Source organism: Typopeltis vanoorti, chromosome 18 (genome assembly GCF_054136105.1).
Source record: "Typopeltis vanoorti isolate ZY-2024b chromosome 18, IOZ_Tvanoo_1.0, whole genome shotgun sequence".
In the NCBI taxonomy this organism is placed as follows: Eukaryota; Metazoa; Arthropoda; class Arachnida; order Uropygi; family Thelyphonidae; genus Typopeltis; species Typopeltis vanoorti.
The window spans coordinates 23,632,573-23,657,031 of record NC_143566.1 but is presented as its reverse complement, the minus strand read 5'-3'; the positions used below and the strand labels follow the sequence as shown (position 1 = coordinate 23,657,031).

General features: G+C 35.0%; 1 protein-coding gene across 2 annotated transcripts in view; it reads right to left on the bottom strand.

Annotated features, from left to right (window-relative positions):
* Window positions 1–23,165, bottom strand: part of LOC150096543 (borealin-like) — a 160,517-nt gene extending 137,352 nt beyond the window's left edge. The window contains exons 1-2 of one of the 2 annotated variants that reach the window (XM_090408031.1): window positions 23,057–23,165; window positions 15,851–16,078 (exon numbers count right to left, since the gene is read on the bottom strand). In XM_090408031.1, coding sequence (XP_090264157.1) covers window positions 15,851–16,072 — 222 coding nt within the window. In that variant the 5' untranslated portion in view covers window positions 16,073–16,078; window positions 23,057–23,165. The other variant, XM_090408030.1, reaches the window with a different exon arrangement.
* Window positions 23,166–24,459: the final 1,294 nt, after the last annotated feature.

Below are 24,459 nucleotides of genomic sequence, written 5' to 3'. Positions count from 1 at the left end.
TGTTCTAGATAAAATAAACCTTGTTCACCCTCGCATCAACTTTGCACTAGAAAAAGAATCTCCACAGGGTATCTCTTTCTGGATTTACACATTCAAAGGAAAGAAGACTGCTCCATCGCCACATCTGTCTATCGCAAGCTTACATTTTCAGGTTGCTACATTCACAATTCTTCCACTCATCCATCTCAGAAATTTGGCATCATTAAATTACTAGTTACCAGAGTGCACAAATTCTGCTCCTCTAAAGAATCTCTAAACCAAGAACTAGAAATAATCAAAAATACAGCCATACTAAATGGATATAATCTTACAACAACTCAAAAAATCATCAGTCACTTCCCCACACATCAACCTAGACAAGAAGAAGCCCATAGGATTCCCATACCTTATGTCAAAGGCATCTCCAAACGTCCTTCAAACAATTTTGCCACTACTTATAAACCCATCAACCAGATCTATAACTTGTTACCTTCTCCTAAGGACAAACTTTCACCTGGCGTGTATAAGATCCCATGCTCCAGCAAGTTGTCTTACTTTGGACAAACAGGTAGATCTGTTCAGAAACGCATCTTGGAACATCAAGACCACATTCGTCTTTTCAAACCGCAGAAACTTTTACATAGTTCTTTATATAAACATGAACGTTTATATAATGAAAGTGCTGAAGCCCTACTACACACCACAAATTTAAACCGAAATGACGTTCTTACTATTCCTAAAGTATGGGGAATTGTCATGCAAAATTGTGTAAAAGAATCTCTTTATATATGTTTTTTTATTTATTATTATTATTTTTCAATGTCTTAATTTACTTCTATAACACGTTACTGCACGCATATTGAGATTCCATTGTAATCATGCCCTAACTGTATGTCATTCCTAGCATTGTTTGAATTACTGTATGAGGATGTCCCAAGATACTTGGGATGAAATATTTACGTATTAAAACTTATCACTGTGGTTAGTATGTCTGTTTTTTAGAAATGTATATTGTGCTAAGAAATTTTTTTTTAAATGACTCCCACACATGAAAGGTTTTTGTACACCTACTGCACAATAGTAACACGGGTGGGTAAAGAATTTTTTTCTATTTTTTTTTTTTTTTTTTAATAAATTTTATATTTTTATTTATTTTTTACATAGTCCTCAATCTCTACTTTGGAGACTAAACATGGAACATTTTCAAATTACTTCAGGCTGCCAATAATAAGGGTATCGGTCTCATTACCAGGTGACGAATTTCATCACCTGGTATGAGAGCCATCTCACAACCTCAGGATTATCACAAACATCCATGCCTACAGCAGGATTTGACTCAAACTTGGCCAACAAGGCTAGATATAATATCTTACAAACAGGAAAATGGCACATCTTTCTCAACATTCAGGAGACCCAAAAAACAATCTACTGAAAAATGAAATAAACTTTGTTGTTTTAAGGATACTTGCGACATAAGACTGAATGATATAATCACGTAATCACAAGAAAGATATTTATTTAACCAAATATTTCGGTCTGGAAATAGCAGACCATCGTCGGTGGTATTACAAAAACAGTTTAAAAAATATACAAGCTAGAATACTAACAATAGATCGTTGAAATTAGAACATGCCGCATGATGTTATATCACTAAGTATGAAACGAAATATTTTGAAGTAGAAACATGATTGAATTTGCTATTAAAAAAAAAAAAAAAAAAAAAAATTAATGAGTAATCTTGATTAGGCTTTCCCAGATTTTTGATATAGATATGCAGTCATTACGATTCAGGTTGGGATGATGGAGCAAGGCCTCCACGCTTTCCTTGAACAAACGTTCGAACCTGTAACGGGATCTATGTAAGAGGCGCGAACAAAAACTATTGTTCCAAATAAAATACCATATCTAGATTTCCTAGTTAACATTGAAAGGAATCTTAATCATCTAACCAGCGATAAAGCTAATGCTCTTCGCCTAGAAGTCGCTTCTTCTCTACTTAAGGCTAAACTTCCTCCTTCTAACATATCTCCTTCTGAAATGAAATCTTTACAGTCCTTGAGAAAAAATAATCACCTCATTATCACTAAAGCTGACAAGGGAAAAGCAACAGTAGTTATGGACTCAGTAAATTACAGAAGAAAACTTTCTCTTTTGCTTCGAGATCGCTCCACATATCAAGAAATTGATTATAATCCAACCAACAGACAACTAAAGAAATTAAATTCTCTCCTTGATGAAGTCATCAGTTTAGATAAAGACACAATTGAAAGACTTAAAACTCATTTTGCAAGACCTCCTAGATTTTATGGCCTTCCAAAAATCCATAAGATTGACTATCCTCTTCGTCCAATAGTAGATTGCATTGATTCTCCTACTTACCGTATAGCCAAATATCTAGCTAAATTACTGAAATCTTACATTGGCAACTCGAGTTCTTTTTTAAAAAACTCCTCAGATTTCTTAGAAAAATTAAAAGATGTCTCATTACAACCTACAGATCTTATGGTTAGTTTTGATATAGAATCTTTATACACCAATGTACCTCTTAAGGAAACTTTAAAACTACTTGCTGACATCTTTCCTCAAGATATTATAAAACTATTCGATTTCGTTATACATTCTGGTTATTTCATATGTCAAAACAAATTTTATAGCCAAGTAGAAGGAACAGCCATGGGAAGTCCTCTTTCTCCAGCTTTAGCCAACTTTTATTTAGAACATTTAGAAAAAGTCCTCTTCACATCTAGTTTCCCTCTACCATCTTTTTGGGTAAGATATATAGATGACATATTTGCTATTTGGCCTCACAGTAAAAACACTTTATCTTCCTTTTTAAACAGTATTAATTCCTTACATCATCGCATAAAGTTTACTATGGAATTAGAAGAAAACAACCAGTTATCTTTTTTAGACGTTCTCCTCATCCGATCATCTTCAAATATTCTTACAACTACAGTATACAGGAAACCAACATTCACAGGTCGTTATATTCTGAAAGAATCAGCCCATCATCCATGTCATAAAACAGGAATTATAAAATGTCTCATCAAAAGAGCCAAAACTAATTGTTCTACTTTTGATTATCTACAGAAAGAACTTTCTACTATCCAGCAACACATGAAACTCAATGGCTTTTCTGAAAAAAGTATTCAACGTCTTCTTACATCTTATAATCCTCCACAAAACAACAAAGATTCAATACGTCGAGTACCTATTCCTTATATCTCCGGTATTTCAGAACCTATCGCAAGAATTTTGAAGAAATATGATTTAACAGCTACGTATTCTCCTATTAACAAATTGTCTTCTCATTTTCCTTCTCCTAAAGACAAACGCTCAACTTTATCTCTTCCTGGAGTTTATCAAATTCCTTGCAACTGTGATCTCTCTTACTTTGGACAGACTGGACGTTCTCTTGAAAAAAGAATCCAAGAACATCAATCATCCATTCTTCACAATAAACCTGAAAAGTCTGGTTTGGCTCAACACGGGATTGAAACTGACCACAGCATCCTTTGGTCCAAGACGCGCCTCTTACATAGATCCCGTTACAGGTTCGAACGTTTGTTCAAGGAAAGCGTGGAGGCCTTGCTCCATCATCCCAACCTGAATCGTAATGACTGCATATCTATATCAAAAATCTGGGAAAGCCTAATCAAGATTACTCATTAATTTTTTTTTTTTTTTTTAATAGCAAATTCAATCATGTTTCTACTTCAAAATATTTCGTTTCATACTTAGTGATATAACATCACGCGGCATGTTCTAATTTCAACGATCTATTGTTAGTATTCTAGCTTATATATTTTTTAAACTGTTCTTGTAATACCACCGACGATGGTCTGCTATTTCCAGACCGAAATATTTGGTTAAATAAATATCTTTCTTGTGATTACGTGATTATATCATGAAATAAACTGCTGCACAATGCTAAAATATCACAGAGAAATTTTAACACTTACAGAAATAGTGGTCTACCACGACTGTTATGATCACTCGTGTGTGAAGATGACATATGAACTACATCAAATACAATGAATAGCAGCTTTAAATTTAAAGTGACAAGCTGAACATACTGTGAACCTTTTCTGCACTTTTACCATGACTGAAATTTTTAGTTATATTGTGTAGTGCAACAAACTCAATTTCTACAGAATTCAACAATCATCATGAAATATCAACAGAAAAAGAAGTGAAACTGTCAGAAGAATTACAGAAATACCACAATGACATAATCGGTGTTACCAAACCACAGACAAAAATAAGTGAGAAATTCTTCTAAATAACAAATACAAGATGTTATGTTCAGGCAATAATGAATTGGGAAAGAAAGGTAGCTACAGTAATCTACTGTTTATACAAGACCTTCAAAACAATGACTGTTCAATTAGTAAACCCTTGCATGTCAACTGACTTCTGATAGAGCACCATCAATTATCTGACTCTTCAGCTATCAGAACTGATTCAGATAACTTATGGGTCAGATAAATGGTAGATTACAATATAATACTTGACAATAAAAACAAGGATAATTTTAAAATGATAAATTGGATAATAGACTTATTCATGCCTATAGTCCTATAGAAGGTTCTACTAAGCTGCTTTGATCAACAAGGTCAAAGTAAAAAATGAATACCAGACATATAGAAATGTATTGGAAACATTTGGAAAAAAGAGAAAACTAATAATAACGGTATCTGCTGGATTTCAGTTCAGAACATGTCATTACTAACATAATTCAAATGCAAAAATGTGAACAAATGCAAATAGAGAGAACACACAAGACAGAAGAGATAACAAGTCTCACTGGGTATGTTATTGGTGATAGTGATTTCTTCATGCTGGTTCAGAACACAATAGTATATATGGGATTTGAAATAGGAAGTGATCACCATTTAGTTTCAAGTAAAAATACATTTCATACTGGGAAAAAAAAATAAAAAGTTTCAAGAAAAAAAAAAAAAGGATTTGACACCAAGAATCAAACCTTAGAGACTGAGTAGCAGACTTTGCCCTGAAGAAAACAATTCAACCAGAGAGATGTGGTGAAGCCATCTGCAATAACAGAAAATTTTCAACTCCACTAAGGACTGAAGTTAGAAATAGTCCTATAAAATAGCAAGCATATCAAAAGTTCCTAGCAAATACATCAGGGGGAAACAACGTGTAAACAAAAGTCATGGAAAGAATGCAGAAGATAAATAACAGCAAGTTGAAAAAATGTTCTGGAGGCTTTTTTTTTTCAAACATTGTCATAAAGTTAGAAACAGAAGAAAGCACATTATAAAAGGAATCAGAGATGATAAAGGTAAAATGAAAACTGAAGATAAAAATATTCTAGATGTTTGGAGTAAATGCTTTAAAAGACTGCTGAATGAACTAAGCCATGAGAGAACATCATCATCATCAAATTCCTGCCATGTACCCACAAAGGGTGTACAGGATATGATAGTACTACATGAAAAAAAATTACATCATTACTAACTTCCTATCTACAATTTTCCTCCAAATCAGTCTGTTACTTGTCAAGACTCCAACATTATCAGATTTTATATTTCTATCGTCTAAGGCACTTTGTACCGTATCAATGCACCTATATCTTGGTCTTCCTCTGGGTCGTTTTGCTGCCAACCTGGCAGAGAACACTTGCTTTGCTAATCTTTCCTCGCCCATTCTGTTTAAGTGACCATACCACCTGAGATTAGCTCTGCTAACGCATTCCTGGATGCTGACAATGTCAAGTTCTTTCCTAATATCCTCGTTTCTAATATGATATTGCCATTGATGCCATCTGTTCACGCCTATAATCTTTCTCAGGACTCTCATATCTGTGGTCTCTAGTCTTTGGTCAAGTGTTTTACTTCTGACCCAGCTCTCAGATCCATAAGTTAAAACTGGTTTGAACACTGTCTTGTATACAGCTAATTTAGTGTTCCGACTAATTTCTCTCTTATTCCATATGAATTTATTCAATTGACTTCCCACCATACCAGCTTTGCTGATTCTGTTGTCTATTTCTATATTTAGTTTACCATCTTCAGTAAAAATCGCGCCTAAGTAGCCGAAATGTTTAACTTGTTCTACAGGTTCTCCATTCACAACACAGTTGACATTTTCAATGATTCTGCCTATTTTCAGTGTCTTTGTCTTTTTATTGCTGACCTTCATACCATATCTATTACAACAGCTATTCAATTTAGTCAGAGAATCTTGCAGACTTGTAGCGGATTTATTTAGAAGTATAACATCATCCGCATAAAGCAAAGAGCTGATTAACATCTCCAATTTTGATATCAGGTTTAATACCACTTTCCTTCATAATGTGATCCATATAGATAACGAATAACAGAGACGATAATGCACATCCTTGTCTCACACCAGATTTAACATTAAACCATCTTCCTGTACTTCCTTCAATTCTAACTGCTGACTTACAACTCAAATACAGACTAAGTATTGCTTGTCATATGCCTTTTCCAAATCGACAAAACTTAAATACAGATCTTTGTTATATTCCCATGCTTTCTCGACTATTTGTCATAAAGTGAAGATCTGATCCTGACAGCCTCTATTTGGCCTGAATCCAGCTTGTTCTTCACCAAGCTTTTATTCCACAATTCTTCTGAACAGTTTCTCAAGTATACTTGCATAGATTTTGCCAGGAACACTCAGTAGGGAAATACCTCTGTAATTCTCACATTCAGTTTTATTTCCCTTTTTATATATGGGTACTATGAGAGCTCTACTCCAATCATCGGGAATTCGTCCCTCTGTCCAGGCTTTCTGAACTATGCAGTGCAGCCACTGTAAGACTCTTATACCACCATACTTCAACATTTCTGGTCGAATATCATCTACTCCTGCTGCCTTTTCACATTTCAAGCCTTTGATGGCTTTTTCTACTTCAAGTATGGATATGTATTCCCGACTGCATGCCTAGTCAGTTTTTTACCACTGTGCTGTCATCACTGCTTGTTTCATTTAGCAGTTTTTCAAAGTAATTACTCCATACTTCAAGGATATCTTTGAAGTCTTTCATGTCACCTTTATCATCTCTACTTTTACAGCACTCTTTCCTCCACTCCTAAGCTTCTTCAACAACCTCCAGAATATTTTGCCCAATTCTTGATATTTCTTGATATTTGACATGAGAGAACAGTCACTAAAAATATTCATCAGATCTTTGCTTTAAGATAGCTGAGATATCATGAGAATACCACAAAAGTCGGTATTTAAGTTATGTGTATCTGGAAAAGGTATATGACAAGATGCCAAGAGCAAAGTTGTTCAAACACTGAATTATATGGTAAAAACATGACATTAACAATTAAAAATGAAGGAAGAACAGGAAAGTGGTTTGATGTAAAATTAGATGTGAGACAGGGTGTATCCCTTGTTGTTCATCATCTGCATGGATCATATGATGAAGAAAAGTAGCATTAAACCTGATATCAAAACTTCTGCATTCACTATTGCCCTACCCAATTTTGCATCATCAGTGAACAAATGAACTGTTCCTGTTAGATCCTTTCTTATATCATTAATGAACAAATTAAACAGCAGTGGTCCAAGAATAGAACCGAGCAGCACACCACTAGTCACAGGCAGTCTTTTGGACTCTACTCCTGAATAAACTACTCTTTGCTATCTCTCCATCAACCTATCCATCTCACCAACCCTATATCCATTCCCATATGTTGCAGTTTATGGATTAGAATTCCATGTGGTATCCTGTCAAAGGCCTTAGCCAGGTCCAGCAGTATCACTTTAAACCCATTACCCTTATCCAGTTCAGCCGTTACTGTGTTATAAAACTTGAGCAAGTTACTGAGGCATAATCTGCCTTCACAAAGCCATGCTGTCCCCCGTACAGTATCTCATTTTCATCAATCCATTCCTGTATTTTTCCCTCGACTACTTTCTCCAAGACCTTGACAACGATTCCTGATATACTGATCGGTCGGTAATTTGCAACAGTAGTCTTGGATCCTCCTTTATGAAGTGGAACTATATTCCCCTCTTTCCACACCTTCGGGACTAAACCAGACCCAAGACTCCTCTGATTAAACAACATGATCAAGGACACCGATAATTCTTTAGCCACTTCATGTAAGATCCGTGTCGGTATACCATCCAATCCCACAGATGTATTCACATTATGGTTCTGTAATAGACTATTCACCTCCACTTCATTCATCACAATTCCCGTATAAACTAATGGTTCCTTCATTCTTTCAATGTCACCACCTGGATGATATACTTTTGCAAAGTGCTCGCTCAGTAACTCCACTATATCGACTGATTCAGTGACTTCCTTACCATCGTCATTTCTTAAAATCATTCTGCCGTGTACAGTTTTTTTTTTTTTTTGCTTGCAGCATATTGAAAGAACTATTTGGGATTCTCTTTAGCTTGCATAGCTAGTTTCCTTTCATAATCTGCTTTTGCTTTTCTTACTACACTCGTTACCCTTCTGGCCTGCACTTTATACCGTTCGTGTGCCTGCAGGTCACCTCTCTCTTTAAATTCCCCTCCACAGTTGTTTCTTTTTTTGCAGCTCAAGCTTAATGGTGTTATTCACCCATTTAACCCCTACTTGTTTTACTATTCAGACCCTAGGCATACAATCAGCCATAACCTCCTGTAAATGCTCCTTGACCACTTCCCATGCTCTATCGACATCCAGCCCTTGCAGTTTTACATGCCATGGCACTGAACCAAGTCATACTTGCCAGCACGGTAATTCCACATATACGCTGTCTTAATCGAAAATTCCACACCTTTAGCCACCTCCCAGGTCAAGATCTTATGATCACTGTCACCAATAGGTGGCAACATGGTCACCTATTGGTGACAGTGATCATAAGATCTGATCATTTGACTGTAATATTCATTACAGTCAAATGATTATTTGTCTGATCAGTGATCATTTGACTGTAATATTCATTACAGTCAAATTCTCAGATGCTGGGGTGTAATCTAGCTCGTCTCCTCGTGGTGCACCTTGGGTAATGCTAATTGAGCTAGAGCGATTTGGCAGCCAGTCTAACAATTAGTTCTCCTGGCTAAGGCATGCAGTCAAACAATACTGATTTTTCTAATTTTATTGATGATGCTGACAAAAAACTGGGATTTAGCCTTAAGATGTGTCAACTGAATATCGAGGAAATTAACAGAGCAAAATGTGACTATCTCTGCAAAATACTACAAGAAAATAACATTGACGTTGTGCTTCTTCAAGAAACACATGCTGAAAACGAAGACAACCTTAATAGAAGAGGAAAAATAACTGGTTACACTCTGATTGGTGCTACATACCACTGGAATTATGGCATTGCAACATATATCAAGGATGATATAGAAAATGCTTCTTTCCTGACAACCAGATGTGATAACGATACCCATCTTGTGAGTGTGAAAATTCACAACATAACAATAGTCAATGTCTATAAACCTCCTTTAACATCATGGTCTACAGATGTGATACCTACTTATCAACATCCAACAGTATGGATTGGTGATTTTAATAGCCATCATGAAGAATGGAAGTACCGTGATAACAACGACTGCAGGACTACCCTCGTTCAATGGGCAGAAATAAATAATATACACCTTGTATTTGATGCCAAAGATAGAAACACCTTTAGATCATCAGCATAGCAAACAGAGTCTAATCCAGACTTATGTTTTGTTTCAATAAACACAGAAAGGCAAACATTACCAGCAAAACGATATGTACTTTCTAACTTCCCACACAGTCAACATCGACCGGTGTTACTGGAAATTGGTATGACACTACCTATAGCAAGATCCTTTCCACGACCGGGTTGGAATTTTAAAAAAGCAAATTGGAGAAATTTTGTGAATGAATTGGATAAATGTGTTCGGTGGATACCTGCTAGAGTTGCAGAGTACAAGAGATTTGTAGGAGCAATCATATCAACTGCGAAAAAATATATCCCTAGAGGTTACAGAAAAGATTATGTTCCTGGATGGAATGAAGAGAGTGAACACCTCCACAGAGAGTTCCTGAAAAGTGAAGATCCTGAAATAGCAGATGAATTACTACATAGCCTGAACTCATCTCGAAAAACAAAATGGATTGATACAGTTGAAAACCTTGACTTCAAACAATCAAGTAGAAAAGCTTGGAATCTTCTCCAACAACTATCCACAACTAATCTACCTAAAAGAAAAATCACAATCATCTCCCCTGAGAAAATAGCTAATCAAATCGTTAATATGTCAAGAGCACCTAGGGACCGTGAACATACCAAGAAAGTTAAGAAAGAACTTAGAGCTTTAAAAATAAATGCCCCTGCTTTCTCACAACATGCCTCAATCTTCACTATAAATGAAGTAAAAGCCATCATAAAAGATATCAAAGCAGGCAAGGCCCCAGGCTTCGACGGTGTCCATCCTGAATTTCTGATTAATAGCGGGCCAAATACTATAAAATGGCTCTGTGAATTCTTTTCTGATATATTATTGATTGGCCGATTACCTAGCCAGTTTAAGAAGTCAAAAATAGTTGCTATTCTTAAACCTGGAAAAAGGTTTAAGAATAGCAAAAAGGAGGCAAAAAGTTACAGACCTATTGCTTTATTGAGTTGCACCTATAAAATGTTAGAACTGTACAACAGATTGTCCACACCAATTATGCAGCATGTCCCAATTGAGCAAGCTGGTTTTAGAGAAAATTGTGGTTGCTGTGATCAAGTGCTCACTTTAACATCATACATAGAAGCTGGATTTCAGAAGCAAGAAAAAACATCAGCTGTCTTCTTGGACCTAACATCAGCCTATGATACAGTATGGCGTGAAGGTCTTATATACAAATTTCTTAGCATTGTCCCATGTAAACAGACTGCACACTTAATTTCCTCCATGCTCACCGAACGTTTCTTTCAAGTTATATTAGGAAATAAAATGTCCCGACAACGAAAACTTAATAATGGTCTTCCACAAGGGTCAGTATTGGCACCCTTACTTTATAACCTCTACACATGACTTGCCTGCTACCATCTCATGCAAGTTCTGTTTTGCTGATGACGCTGTAATTGCCATTCGACACAAAAACATGAGTCAGGCTGAAAACGTACTTACAAAAGATCTGAAAACTAAAGGTGAATATTATAAAAAATGGAGGCTCCACCTCAATCCAGACAAAACAGAAGTATCAAGCTTTCACCTTAATAATCACATGGCAGATGTCACTTTACATATCTTCTTTGAAGGATGTTTACTACGACACAATAAGTTTCCAAAGTACTTGGGCATTACCCTGGACAGCATGCTCTCTTACAAGCAACACCTAACAAACGTTTCTGCTAAGTTAAAAACCCGCAACAACATAATACAAAAACTAATAGGCACGACATGGGGAGCAACAGCCGATAATCTGTGGATTACTGCTCTTGGTCTAGTTTTCTCTGTTGCCAAATATTGCTCACCAGTGTGGCTAAACATCACACATGTTAAAGTTGTTGATAGCCAACTAAATAATACGAGACTGATTTCTGGCACAATTAAATCAACACCTACACACTGGCTTCCAGCTCTTATTAACATTGTTCCACTGAATCTGTGCAGGACTAAGGCTCTCTTACATGAGTATAAGAAAATCTTGGAGAACACAGCCCTACCAATACATTTAGATCTCCCAGACTTAAGTGTACGACGATTGAGATCAAGACATCCACCACTACAATTAGCCCAACTACTACATTTTAACTTTGACTTGAAGCAAAAGTGGCAAGAACAGTGGGAGAGCCATACAGATGACATCACAAAATTTTCTCTCAATGAATTACAAGAAAGTTTTGATGCTTGCTCACACCTCCCACGAAAATCCTGGACTCAGCTTAATAGAATATGAACTGGTCATGGTGTATGTGCGGACATGCTTTTTAAATGGGGTAAACAACCATCCCCACATTGTGATTGTGGAGCTCAGAGACAAACTGTGAACCATATTGTGACTCAGTGTTATCTCAGAGCATATTCAGGAGACAAATTGGACTTTTTAAGTGCTACACCCAAAGCTATGAACTATCTGACCAATTTGGATGTAACCTTTTAATTTTATTGGTTTTTAAAATGACTTTTGACTTTTAATTTTATATGTTATTAAAGTGTATTGTACTGCATGTTTTGATATTTATGCCATACGAATAAATAAATAAATAAATCTCAGATGCTATTACCAGGTCAAGCACTCTCAAAATATAGCAATTATTGCTGATAAAGACAAACTGAAATTCACTCTGACAAAGATTGAAGAAATTTTAATACAGTACAGCCTAAAAATCAATTATAAGAAACTGAACTACTAATTACAAGAAAGCAAATCTTACAAAAATAAATAACCTAATACAACAATTAACTTCCTTTAAATATCTTAGGAGTCATCACAGAGGATGAAAGCCAATCAGATATAAATGCAAAAATAAGCTTGACTAAGAAGACTTCTACAACAGAAGAAACATTTTTTACTAGTAAAGGACTCAGCATGCAACTAAAACATGTTGCTGGAGAGCTTCGAATCCTTTCATTTGCAGATTTCCAACTTTTTTCAAATTCTTTAGTTAATGCAGTTTCAGAGATGTAGAGCAGTGGTCTCCAAACTTTTTTTTGATCACGTACCCCCAAGACAAAAAATAAATAGGGCGTACCCCCAATTGATTGAGAGTTTCTTTGGAGGAAATTTTTTTAACCATTTATCCATTTTGTGAGGATTTGTAAAATTTAAATATAATTCATTTATTATTGATAACCAATAGTCAAATAATTAATACAACTGTGGTGTCATCTGTAGATAGCAGGATAACTAAGCAATTTTCCTTCTCTAGTTGGGCTTGTCAACACTAGGATGCTCTATAAACAATGGCAATGATAAGAAGTAAGAGATTTACTCCCTAGTTTTAAAAAACATGACAGCTTTGCCACGGACGATTATGTGTGCAAAGTCGCCCAATGTGCGCTACTTGCAAATTTAAGTTTAAAGGATCTTTATAACATCTTTGTCTATAATAGATATATGTTTAATTGATGAAAGAAAATAATATTCTTTGTCTTTAATTAATTACTTAATTTTTTTCCTATCAATATAAACCTTTTTTTGACTTACCCCCATATATCGACTCGCGTACCCCAGGGGGTACATGTACCACACTTTGGAGACCACTGATGTAGAGGATTGACTACAGTTTTGGATTCAGCATTCCAAATAGTTCTTGTAGCTAAGTGATAGCAAAGTTGAATTTCAGAAGTCCTATATAGGTGTTGCCAATCAATTCCATATTGTCAACCTATGTATGTTTAGCTTTATCAGAACAAAACTTTGGTTCAAATTTAATAGCTGGGAACAAAGTGATATCCATTATTATTTATAGAAAACAACTGTCATGCCTTTAGTTTTCACTTAAGTGCTCTGCTTTACATGAGATAACATTTCTGTACAAAATCTGTTAGCTTAGGCAAAAGGAGTTTTGGCCAGGAGATTCAGATCAAACAATATTTTTCATTCTCCCACATCAATTCTCACAACTTCGTAATTAAGTATCATTAATAAATTAACATAGTTGTGTATGTCAGATGTCATCTCCTTCCAGGAGGTTTACTACCATGAGCTTCCACCATGTACAGTTTTGTGCTTCTCTTTTACATTCTTCGTAAGACAAAAAGGTCTAGTCCTTAATATTTCCCATCCAAGCTATTCTTTGTCTTACTCCTCTTCTTTTTCCTTGTATCATTCCTTCTAGAAGTGTGTTTTGTAGGGATTAATGCCTTAGTATGTGACAAGGTAGCTGGTTTTCCTTTTCTTAATAGTTTTCAACAGAGTCCTATCTTCTCCAATCATCTTTAATATCTCTAAATTAGTTTTTTTGGCAGTCCATGGAACTCTAAGGATTCTTCTGAGGATCCACATTTCAAAGGCTTTTAGTTTATTTTCACAATATTTTGATATTGCCCAGGTTTCTGCTACATATAGCAGTGTTGACCATACCATTTGGACAGCCTAATTCTTGTTTTTGTGTGAATTTCACTTGAGGTCAGAATGTTTTTCATGCTAATGAAGGTGATCTAGATCTAGTGATGTTCTTTGCTTAATATTTCCTTATGGCACTTTCCATTCTCTGTAAGTAGTTGATCCCAATATATATAACGCTCTACTTAATCCAAGGTATTTCCTCTGATCTTAATATTTATATTGCGTATTTTCCCTTTTTCTCTTGTTACCAGCATGGTTTTGGTTTTTTTGAAGTTGAAATTAAGTCCATATTTTTCACTTAGTTTCAGCATCTCTTCTAGTAGGTTTTGAAGATCTTTTTTATTTTCAGTCAGCAGTACCGTATCGTCTGCATATTTTAAGTTGTTTATATTTCTGTCTTCTATGCTGACTCCTTCAAATTCTTCTAATTGCTAGAAGATATTTTCAGTATAGAGGTTAAACAATACAGGACAAAGAACACAGCCTTGTCTGACACCCTTCTTCACTGGGAATTCCTCTGAGGTTTCTCCAGATATTTTTATTGAGCCAATTTGCTCCCAATATAGATTTATCAGTAATCTGGTATCTTTACCATCTAATCCTAATTTTTTGATGCATTCTATTAGTCATTCATGTTGTATACTTGGTGGAATCAGGAATGCCAACAGCAGTGGAATGTGCCAGTTCTTTTAAAAATTTATCTTGTATTTCTTGATTTTTAAGGGAGCCGAGATCATGTTTTTCTATTTTTATAGGTTTCATTGTTTTCTTTAATTTTATTGTTGCTTTAATGACGACAGGGTTCTGGTCTGATCCAATATTAGCCCCTGAGTATGTTTTGGCTTGTAGGATGTAACATGGCTATAGCTGCTTTTAAGCAGCTAAAACAGTCATAGAAAATCAATATTGAAATCTTGATATACTAAGCAATTGCAATATCCTATGCACTTCAACTTTATGGTAGGGAAATGATGATACTGTACACATTTCACTCCCATTATAAGCAGAACTTGTGTATATGTATATATATATATATATATATATATATATAAAAAAAAATAAAATAAAATAAAAAAATAAAATAAAAAAAAAACCTACTGAAAAGTCACAGCCAAAGCCTCTGCCACCCTGCACTTAGGCCGACCGAACGTTTCGTCGAAACTCTCGGAGACGGCCAAGTAGGATGCCTGCGCACGAGGGCGTTCTCGAAAGTCGAGAGAAGCCCCTAGGATCGCGACTGGTTCCGCCGCGACTGGCACGCAGACAAGCCTTCGGAAATCGTTATCCGACCCTCAGACAGGCGAGGCCCCGGGAGGTACCCGAGGCCGCAAAAGTAACTGATATAATCACAAGAAAGAATTTATTATTATTATTATTAAGAGACTTCTGGCGAGTCAGGGACTCATCGAGGGAGGCCACATACTACACGTACCAGGAGCATCGAATACTTATAGCAAATTCCTACAAAGATGACTATACAAATAAGAATAATTAACTCTCTTGCTTTGAAGTCAAAAGCATGCATGTATTTAATTTAGCTTCTTGGGAAAAGGACTTAGAAGTAAATTATGCAAAGACTCCAAAGATTCATGTTAGTGTACAAGAGATTTTATCTGTTGGAAAAACTTGTACATTTCAAAAACTGAAAATAAGACAATTATGTGAGATATACATATAGAAGCATTTTTAGATGCAAGTATGTTTTGCACTGTAAACCACTTCAGTTTTGAACTGATGGATAAATTATGAAACTGAATTAAATTAATCTATTCTTATTTATTTCTTTAAGTCATTAAGGACTTATGAAACTCTGTATACAAAATGATACAAAATCACAAATACTAACTGCTATTCATGTACTGTCAATGTAATACTTACTACAGGCAAGCCAATCAACAGTCGGTCATATATTGCTTTAATTTTTTCACAGGCTCTCTCTGCTTCGGTTTCTATTTTTGCTACCACACTCTCTACATTAGAATCAAAATCTTCTAATAGCATCTGTTTAATGGTTTTTTGGTCTTGTCTCGGATCTCTATTCTCCTGATTTGCCATTCCTTTTCTTGCAGATTTGTTTCTTTTCCTGCTTTTATAAGGCATTTTTTCCTTGAGAGAAAAAAAAAAAATATATATATATATACACACACATACTGTATATATAAATAAAATAACAAAATGATGCAATGCATTTAAAGTTAAACACAGAAATCACTACCCTCCACATTCCTTGGCCTATAGCAACATACAACTAAATACCACTTCCTGTCAATCTCCAGCTCACCACACTGTCTGAAAACCATTGCCACTATTTCTATCTTTCATGCCTACCTTATGCAAACATATTGTATGTGAACATATTGTATGTGAACATACTGTAATAAATCTCACTAATTAATGAATGCAGATAGAAAGAGAAACAGATAAGTTTATGTTTCTGCAAAAACATCTGGATTATTAGTATTTTTGAAAGAACCGCCAAGATAGTTCCATTGCAAAAATGTATCTATTTCTTTCCCTTATAGACTTATTTAATTTCAGAGAGGTTGCAGTCTTACCTTTTTCTTATTTTCATCTCTCATTTAATTTGGAGAAGCATGGATGGCTAATATCCATCCTCCTCTCCCCTTGAAAATGCATGTTACATCACCTAATACGTATATGACTACTATATCAGTGGACAAGTATTCCCCTCACTCCTACTAAAGAGTATGAATGCTTCTTTTTAATTGATGCTGTTGTCCCCCTCCTGCCCCCTTTTTTTTTTTGAGATTAGGGAGTTATTTAGCTGGTTATTTCATGGGTGATGCCATAATCGTTAAATGTTATGTTATTAATTTGCTACCAAGAGAAGCAGATGAGATCCTAACTTTTAGGTGCCATAGTTACTCAAATATAATTAGCCCTCACATATAACTTGCACTCTGATTTTATTTTACGAAAAAAGAAATTAAAAACTTTCACATATACCTCGCACACAAAAAAAAATATAAAAACGTTCACGTCAGAATGATCGTAACTCGCTTGCATTGATAAACAACACGTCCTCCCCAACAGCCACTATACTGCAGAAGAAAGAAAAACAAGTAGTTTTATTGTATCACTGAAAAAGGTACAGAGACATTTGCAGTCTGTATAATATTTGTCAACAAATAGTGCATTTGGAGACAACTGAGATAAAAACAGCACTAAATAATGAATCACATGTCCCCTCCAACAGAAACTATGCTGCATAGACTCGAGCAAAATCGTATATTGCACCGCCAAACACAGTATCTAACTAAAAACTATTGTCCAAACATTCGTCCAAAGTTTAAATTACATAAATTAAGTGTTTGTTCAATTGCATTTAAAATATTCGATGTAATTAAGACAGATCACAAAGGCTAACTTCAAATAAAATTCTACCAGAGAACTGGAACTAACATGCCATATAATGTGTGTTAGAGTCTGCTTGAACCCCAACGGGGAAGTGTCTCACAAACAAGCAGCAATAAAATTCAAATGAAGGGTTGAAACTTGGTGTCAGTTGAGCCCACCCGCGCGACGCAGTACATAAACAGTAATGAATAGTCCCATCGGATCAATAAACGAACGAAACACCATCCCAACATGAACATGTTAAAACAAAGAAATAGACGGCAAATGTTGTCATGGCAATTCCAGATATTTTGGAATTCGGTTGATGAGAATCAGCATTTCAACTCAACAATTGTCAGCTTGCCTTTGCTGTTCAGTTGCATGATCTTTTATTAATACTGCACCAATCATATTCACATCTTCATAGTCATAGCTGCTTTATCTCTACTGGCATGCCACTGATGTCTATTTTGCACTCTGCTTTCACTTCTCATTAGTCATTCGTGAAGAATTGTTCATAACATATCTCAGTCTTGTAAATTACTGATAATTTTTGCTTGAAATATGGAAATACATTCAAGTTGCAGTGCTTTAGTTATGATAAATAAAGATCTTATGAATCTGAAATGATAAAAGGACAAGCAAGAATGAAACTGTTTTAAGTTAATTACAAAAAATTGTTGCTAAAGATTCAAATATATGCTCCCTTTCATTCGTGATGAAGATGAGCAGCCAATTGCACAAATAACTTTGTTAAAAATTTAAATACATTCATTTTATAAATAATGTGAACAATGATAAATTATAACAGTCTATTTAGTTTTTGCCTGGAAAACTTTAGTTTCTGAAAATCGATGCATATATCTCGCACCATGATTTTTTAACTTCAATTTCAGAAAAAAAAAAGTGCAAGTTATATTTGAGTAAATACAGTATGTTGTAAGTGTAGCATATAAATTCTCAAAAGACAATTAAGATATCCTGCTTCTTTTTATAAATATCAGAAGTTTAGGTGTATCAAGGAAATAATGGTTGAGACCAGTTTCTATCCCTTCAGATTATAAATCACCATCCCAACATGCACCTTACAGATGCCATTCCTCCTGGGTACTCAAGCACTGAACTTATCATTATCATGCATATCAAGGATTTAGGCCTAGCATGGCCTGTTCCAGCCTTAGAAGTCATCATTCAATCTTTTAAGAGGATGTCTTGGTTTTCTTTTTCCTAACGGCTTGTACTTTAAGGCTTGTTTTGGTAATCTTTCTGTTTTCATTCTTTGAACGTATTCCATCCATTTATGTTTATATTTTTTAATTTTTTCTATTACTGGTTCTTAGTTTAATTCTTTAATAATTTATTCATTTATTTTGTGATCAAATAGAGTATACTTTGCAGTTTTTCTCATCAACTTCATTTCTGCTGTTATTAATATTTGTTAATAATCGTCTTTTTGTTTTATTGTCCAGATTTCGCTTCCATACGTTAAGACCGGTTGGGCTAATGTATTGTATACTTTTAGTCTGGTTTGTTTTTGGACTAGGTTTGGTTTAAATATAGTGTTAATTACACCTGTTATTTTTAAATATTTTGCAATTTTTAGGTTTATATCTTTTTCATTTTCATATGTGATCATACATCCTAGGTAGTTAAATGAATTCACCTGTTCTAAGATCTTGTTATCATTACTATTTTAGTTCTTAATGGATCTTGTCCTTTAAAGGCCATAGTTTTTGATTTTTCTGTTGATATTATCATACCATAATCTTTGGCTATCTCATTTTGAGATAGATCTGAACTTATCACATCTGGAATGTCAAGGAAATTCAATTCCAACATGACTCCTCTAGAATAACTCATGGGTTGTTACTATAACTGGTATTTTCCTTCTCCTCCACCCACAGATGTCATGCATGGCATATTTTCTGAGTGTTACAATCTTTCTAATGTAGGTTTTTAAAGAATATCACTTTAAAAACCTACATTGTTTAAACCTTTTGAGAAATCCTGCCAATCCTTATTAGCCGTTCACCTATTACATGAATTATGAGAAATGATGGCACATTTACATGTGCAGATGTTTGGTTAACAAATAATTTAGCTGTTATTCCTGTGCTTGGCTGCAGACTTTGAAGACTCCATTAAAAACTTAGGAATGAAGAATTCGTGACCAAAAGGATTCTGGATTAAGTGCGGGAAGATTCATCCATCAGTGAGCAACATGTAGATGCTCACGACCCTTCAAACAAAAAATGCAAATGGAAGTTTAATGCCAGGATTATTCCAGATACTATGCCAGCATTATAGCAAGCCCTGAATCTATCCCCCCCCCCCAACCATGGGGAAGAAGATTACAACACCGTTAACCTGATATCCCACTAGCTTCAGTAATCCTGGCCAAGCCATCCAGGACTATCCATCATGGCAAAGGAGCAGTGCAAGCACACCACTAAGTTCCCATCTCCAGAGATCCATGTGTTACACTGCATAGCACACCAGTAAGATGTTGGATCCCTGGGGTCATTATGCTGTCCTGTAAAAAAGAAAAAAAAAAAAAAGACTCCAGATATGCAGTGAAGAATACACAATATAAAAAAAGAACAACAAAGAAAAGTGATCAGCACTATCATAACCATGAGTGTCATTCCACCATGAACAGGATACCCACATGAAGTCTAATGGGCAAATCAGTTTGCCTCAGAGCTCTACATTTAAATGGTGTTACCTAACTAAACTTGCACTTTTCACAAATCACATAATGGATACAGACTTTTAACAAGAGTTCTAGTATCATTCTTAAATAAGATTTTTTGAGACCTACCATGCCATCACTTTTGGTTTATAATTTAATATTTGTCATTTGATTTATACATTAAATTCAGTTGTTGTTTTCTTAAATTCATTGTTCTCCTAGTGATTTTACTGTAATTATTTTAATACTGTATATCCTCATTTCTTCCCTGGTGGAATAATGTATTATTTTACAGTTTCTGTAAATTTCATTTTCCTGTGGGTAATGCTAAAGTATTTACATTTTTAAGTGTTTCAATTTGTGCAAAATTACATTAAGAATTCCATTTATTACACCTATATTTTGTAAATATTGAATACCGTATTTAATTTAATATCCTTGTTTTGCTTCATACATCCCAGATAATAACAAGTATTGTAAAACTTCAAAACGGTGCCAGCTTCTAAAACAGGGGTCCCTTTCATAAATTCTCAACTTGAACTCAGGCAGCAAAATGCCTTAGTGTTGACCTTAGAAAACTGTTTCTTCTATTATTTTTAATGTGATTAATCACACATATGTACAGCAGTCTATATTTATATTAATATATATATAACATTTAAGTGGGTACAATACTAAAAATAATCAAACCTCAGCAGATAACCAAATACAGTATGCTGAGCAGAAACCAACAACAATGGTTATTTTGTAAATCAATGCTGATATTTCAAGATTTTTGCTCATGTATAAAGCCAAAATTTCACTTACCCAATGAGCAAATGATTATGTCTACTATAATGTGCTGCACTTGTATTGATAGCATGCCTGCACAATATAATAGACATAATCATTTGCTCATTTGGTAAGTGAAATTTTAAAAAAGATAGCCTACTTACATGGGATAAATGATAGCTGGCAACTAATTCAGCACTGAGAAAGAAAGAAGCAACAACTAGATAGCAGATGTATTGTTCGGTGCAACATGGGAAGCTTTCTAATGTAGGTCTACTCCCTCGATGAGTCTTTGGACTCCCTGGAGGTGTCACATAATAATAATAATATCTTTGAGACATTATAAGACATCCAAGTTTGCAACTTTATTCCTTCATGAAAAGTGTTTCCTTTAAACACAGGTATATATATTACAAAAATATAAAGTGTGAATTCCCTGCTGACAATTCACTTAGCATAGCCTTTTATTGTGTTGAATGCTAACATGTGACCCCTCTGTAAGCTTTCTAATCGAAATCATGAGTTATACAAATTGCCACAAGCTAATTTGTCTGAATTCCCTGCCTCTTATACAGGGTGTCCCAAAATTCACGCAAGATTTAAATTTAGCGCCATTTGTGCGGTAAAGTGTTGCCAACGAGAAAAAAAAGACAGCGTGACAGCTGACAGTTCAGGGTTATTAAAAATGACCACACACACAGCGAAGAGAGTTCGTTGAATGGATTATGGAACAACAACAAGTGGATGTTTATTTTTCGAACAAAATCATCTTCAGCAATGAGGCTCATTTTCATCTTGATAGCTTCGTTAATCAACAAAATTGTCGCATTTGGGGTTCAGAAAATCCATGAGTGATTGTTGAGAAACAAATGCATCCACAACGTGTCACTGTTTGGTGCAGATTTTGGGCTGGAGGCATCATCGGTCCATTCTTCTTCGAAAATGTGGCTGGTAAGGCAATAACAGTTAATGGTGCTTGCTATCGCGACATGATAATCCAGTTTTTTGTGCCTAAATTGCAAGATATGGATGTGGACAACATGTGGTTTCAACAAGACGATGCTGCATGCCATACAGCCCGAGAAACAATTCAATTACTGCATGAGTCATTTCTTGGTTGCCTAATTTCCCATTTTGGTGATCAGAATTGGCCGCCCAGATCATATGACTTAACACCGTTGGACTTTTTTCTTTGGGGGTTTTTTAAAGTCTAAGGTTTATGCCAACAAGCCCACGACCACCCACACCTTGAAGGAGGAAATTGAGCACTGTATCAACGAAATTCAGCCACATTTATGCAAAACGGTCATGGAAAATTTCGACAAAAGGGTGTGTATGTGCCAGCAAAGCTGTGGAGGCCATTTACCTGATATGCTATTCCATGCATAATCCTATACCGTACACTTTATGAATCAATAAGAAATTACAATTTTTAATTAAAAACCTGTTTTCTATCAAAATTACTTCTTGCGTGAATTTTGGGGCACCCTGTGTGTGTGTGTGTGTGTGTGTGTGTGTATATATATATATATGAGGTAGGGAACTGAAAAGTTGTAACACCTAGAACAAAACTGATATTAAAGCAACTGCTCTAACCACAAGAAAGAACACATCTTAAAACCTTTTAACTCCCATGTTTCATCAAATTGTAATAATTTGTTCTTTAACTTTTAGAATTATATAAGAAGACAAAATTAATTTTTTTTTTCTAAAGCGTTTATCAGAACTTTTCAGCCTCCCACCCTCATGTGTGTGTGTGTGTGTGTGTATATATATACATACACATATACCTTTTTACCTGACATTTTCCCTAATTTCGAAGATATGATTCATCCTGCCATGTTTGTCAACTACAATACACATCAATGACGAACATTAAAATATATGGAAGGGTTAATCAATTAATAATAATAAATAATCGTATATACTTGAATTTTTATTCATACTGGAATCTTTATCTTTACCAAAACTAGCAATATATTCAATGAGACGCCCTTCTTCATATTTTATTTTTCCTTATATTACACTTCAAATACTTCAGAATTTGTATTCATTTCACTCAATGTGTAATACTGAAGGTATCACGTTGTAACAATAATACCGAAGCGTGCATCACACATACCTAAAACAAATCATCTCCAAAAAAACGTAGATAAGGAACAAGATGAATATAACAGGGCAAATAATATTAATATAAACATACGAAATTTAAAGAAAACAGAAAAATGACGGACACAAACAAAACATAATGGGTGGAAACTCACGTCGTCAATTGACTTATTCCAAAGCAGCCACAAAGACGTTTTGAAAATCCCACCATTCGCTAGAGGACCATAACATTAGAAAGCAAAATTATGAACAATATTATTTTTATTTTTTTCGTTGCTATTCAAAGATTTTAGAAATCTTGAATTCGATTTTTAAAAATTTTCTTTGTTTAAAGATTAAAGAAATCTGATTTCGTATTATTCCTTTCCTGCCATGAATCTTTTTTTCGTATTGATGATTAAAAAAAAAAAAGGAAAATCGGTACAAGACATTGAATAAAATAAAAGTGATTCAAAAATAGCAACATTTTATTCAAAATAAAACACACGGAATTGATAACATTTCTTCCTGAAGCAATTAACTATGAAGAAATATAACCAAAACATGTATGAAGTGCACTACATGCATTCAAGCTTATAACCCCGATACCCAGGGCCGGCTGGAGGTTTTGCAGAACCTCGGAAAAAAGTTATTAGTCTGGGGCCCAAAATATTTGCAAAAAAGGGTTTTTTTATCGAAAAATCATATAATTAAAAAAAATCAGCTAACGCCTATTTGTTCCCGTATAGGGAGTGGACGGGGCCGTTTATCCTATCTAACTTTGGAGACTGAGTCGGCAGTTCAATCTCCACTGGTAGCCAATCAGAAAGATAGATGGCCCAAGGCTATCACTCATTCATCGGTACGCAGTGAAGAAGGCGACAAGCTAGTGCCACCATATAATTTTATTAAACATAATTTACAAACATTAAATACATATAGTTATATACTAAAATATTTCCCATATCAATACATCTCTGAAACATCAAAAATTCTATTATCAAATTTTCTTAGAAATTTGAAACTCCGGGGCCCCTCTAAGCGCGGGGCCTCGGTCTGAGGCCAGAAAAAACCGAAATCTGAGCCTGCCCTGCCGATGCCCGATAGGATGACCAAACCTAAAAGTTAATCATATGCACTATGTCGACAAAAAGTATTTGGACACCTTAAGTGTTATGCAAATTTCGAATCCTACCATATGCATACCTACCATATTCAGAGTGTGTCTGCATAAGTCTGTTTATGAATTCGTCCCTCTGTCCAGGCATTCTGAACTATGCAGTTCAGAATGCCTGGATTCAGAATCCATCCCCCCCCTTCGGGCGTGTGGGAAGACTTATGTTTTCGAGATAAAACATAATTAAATAGCTCTATTGAACTATTTAATTCAATTATATAGAATTCAATTAAATTATATAGATGTCAATAGTTCTATTGAAGAAGAGAACTATTGACATCCATCTCAATGAACATAAAAAATACATCCTGCATTATCGTTATGGCAAGTCAGGTCTAGCAGACCATGCTTTAGATATTCCTGCACACAGGATCAATTGGAAAAAAATAAAAGTGCTGCATA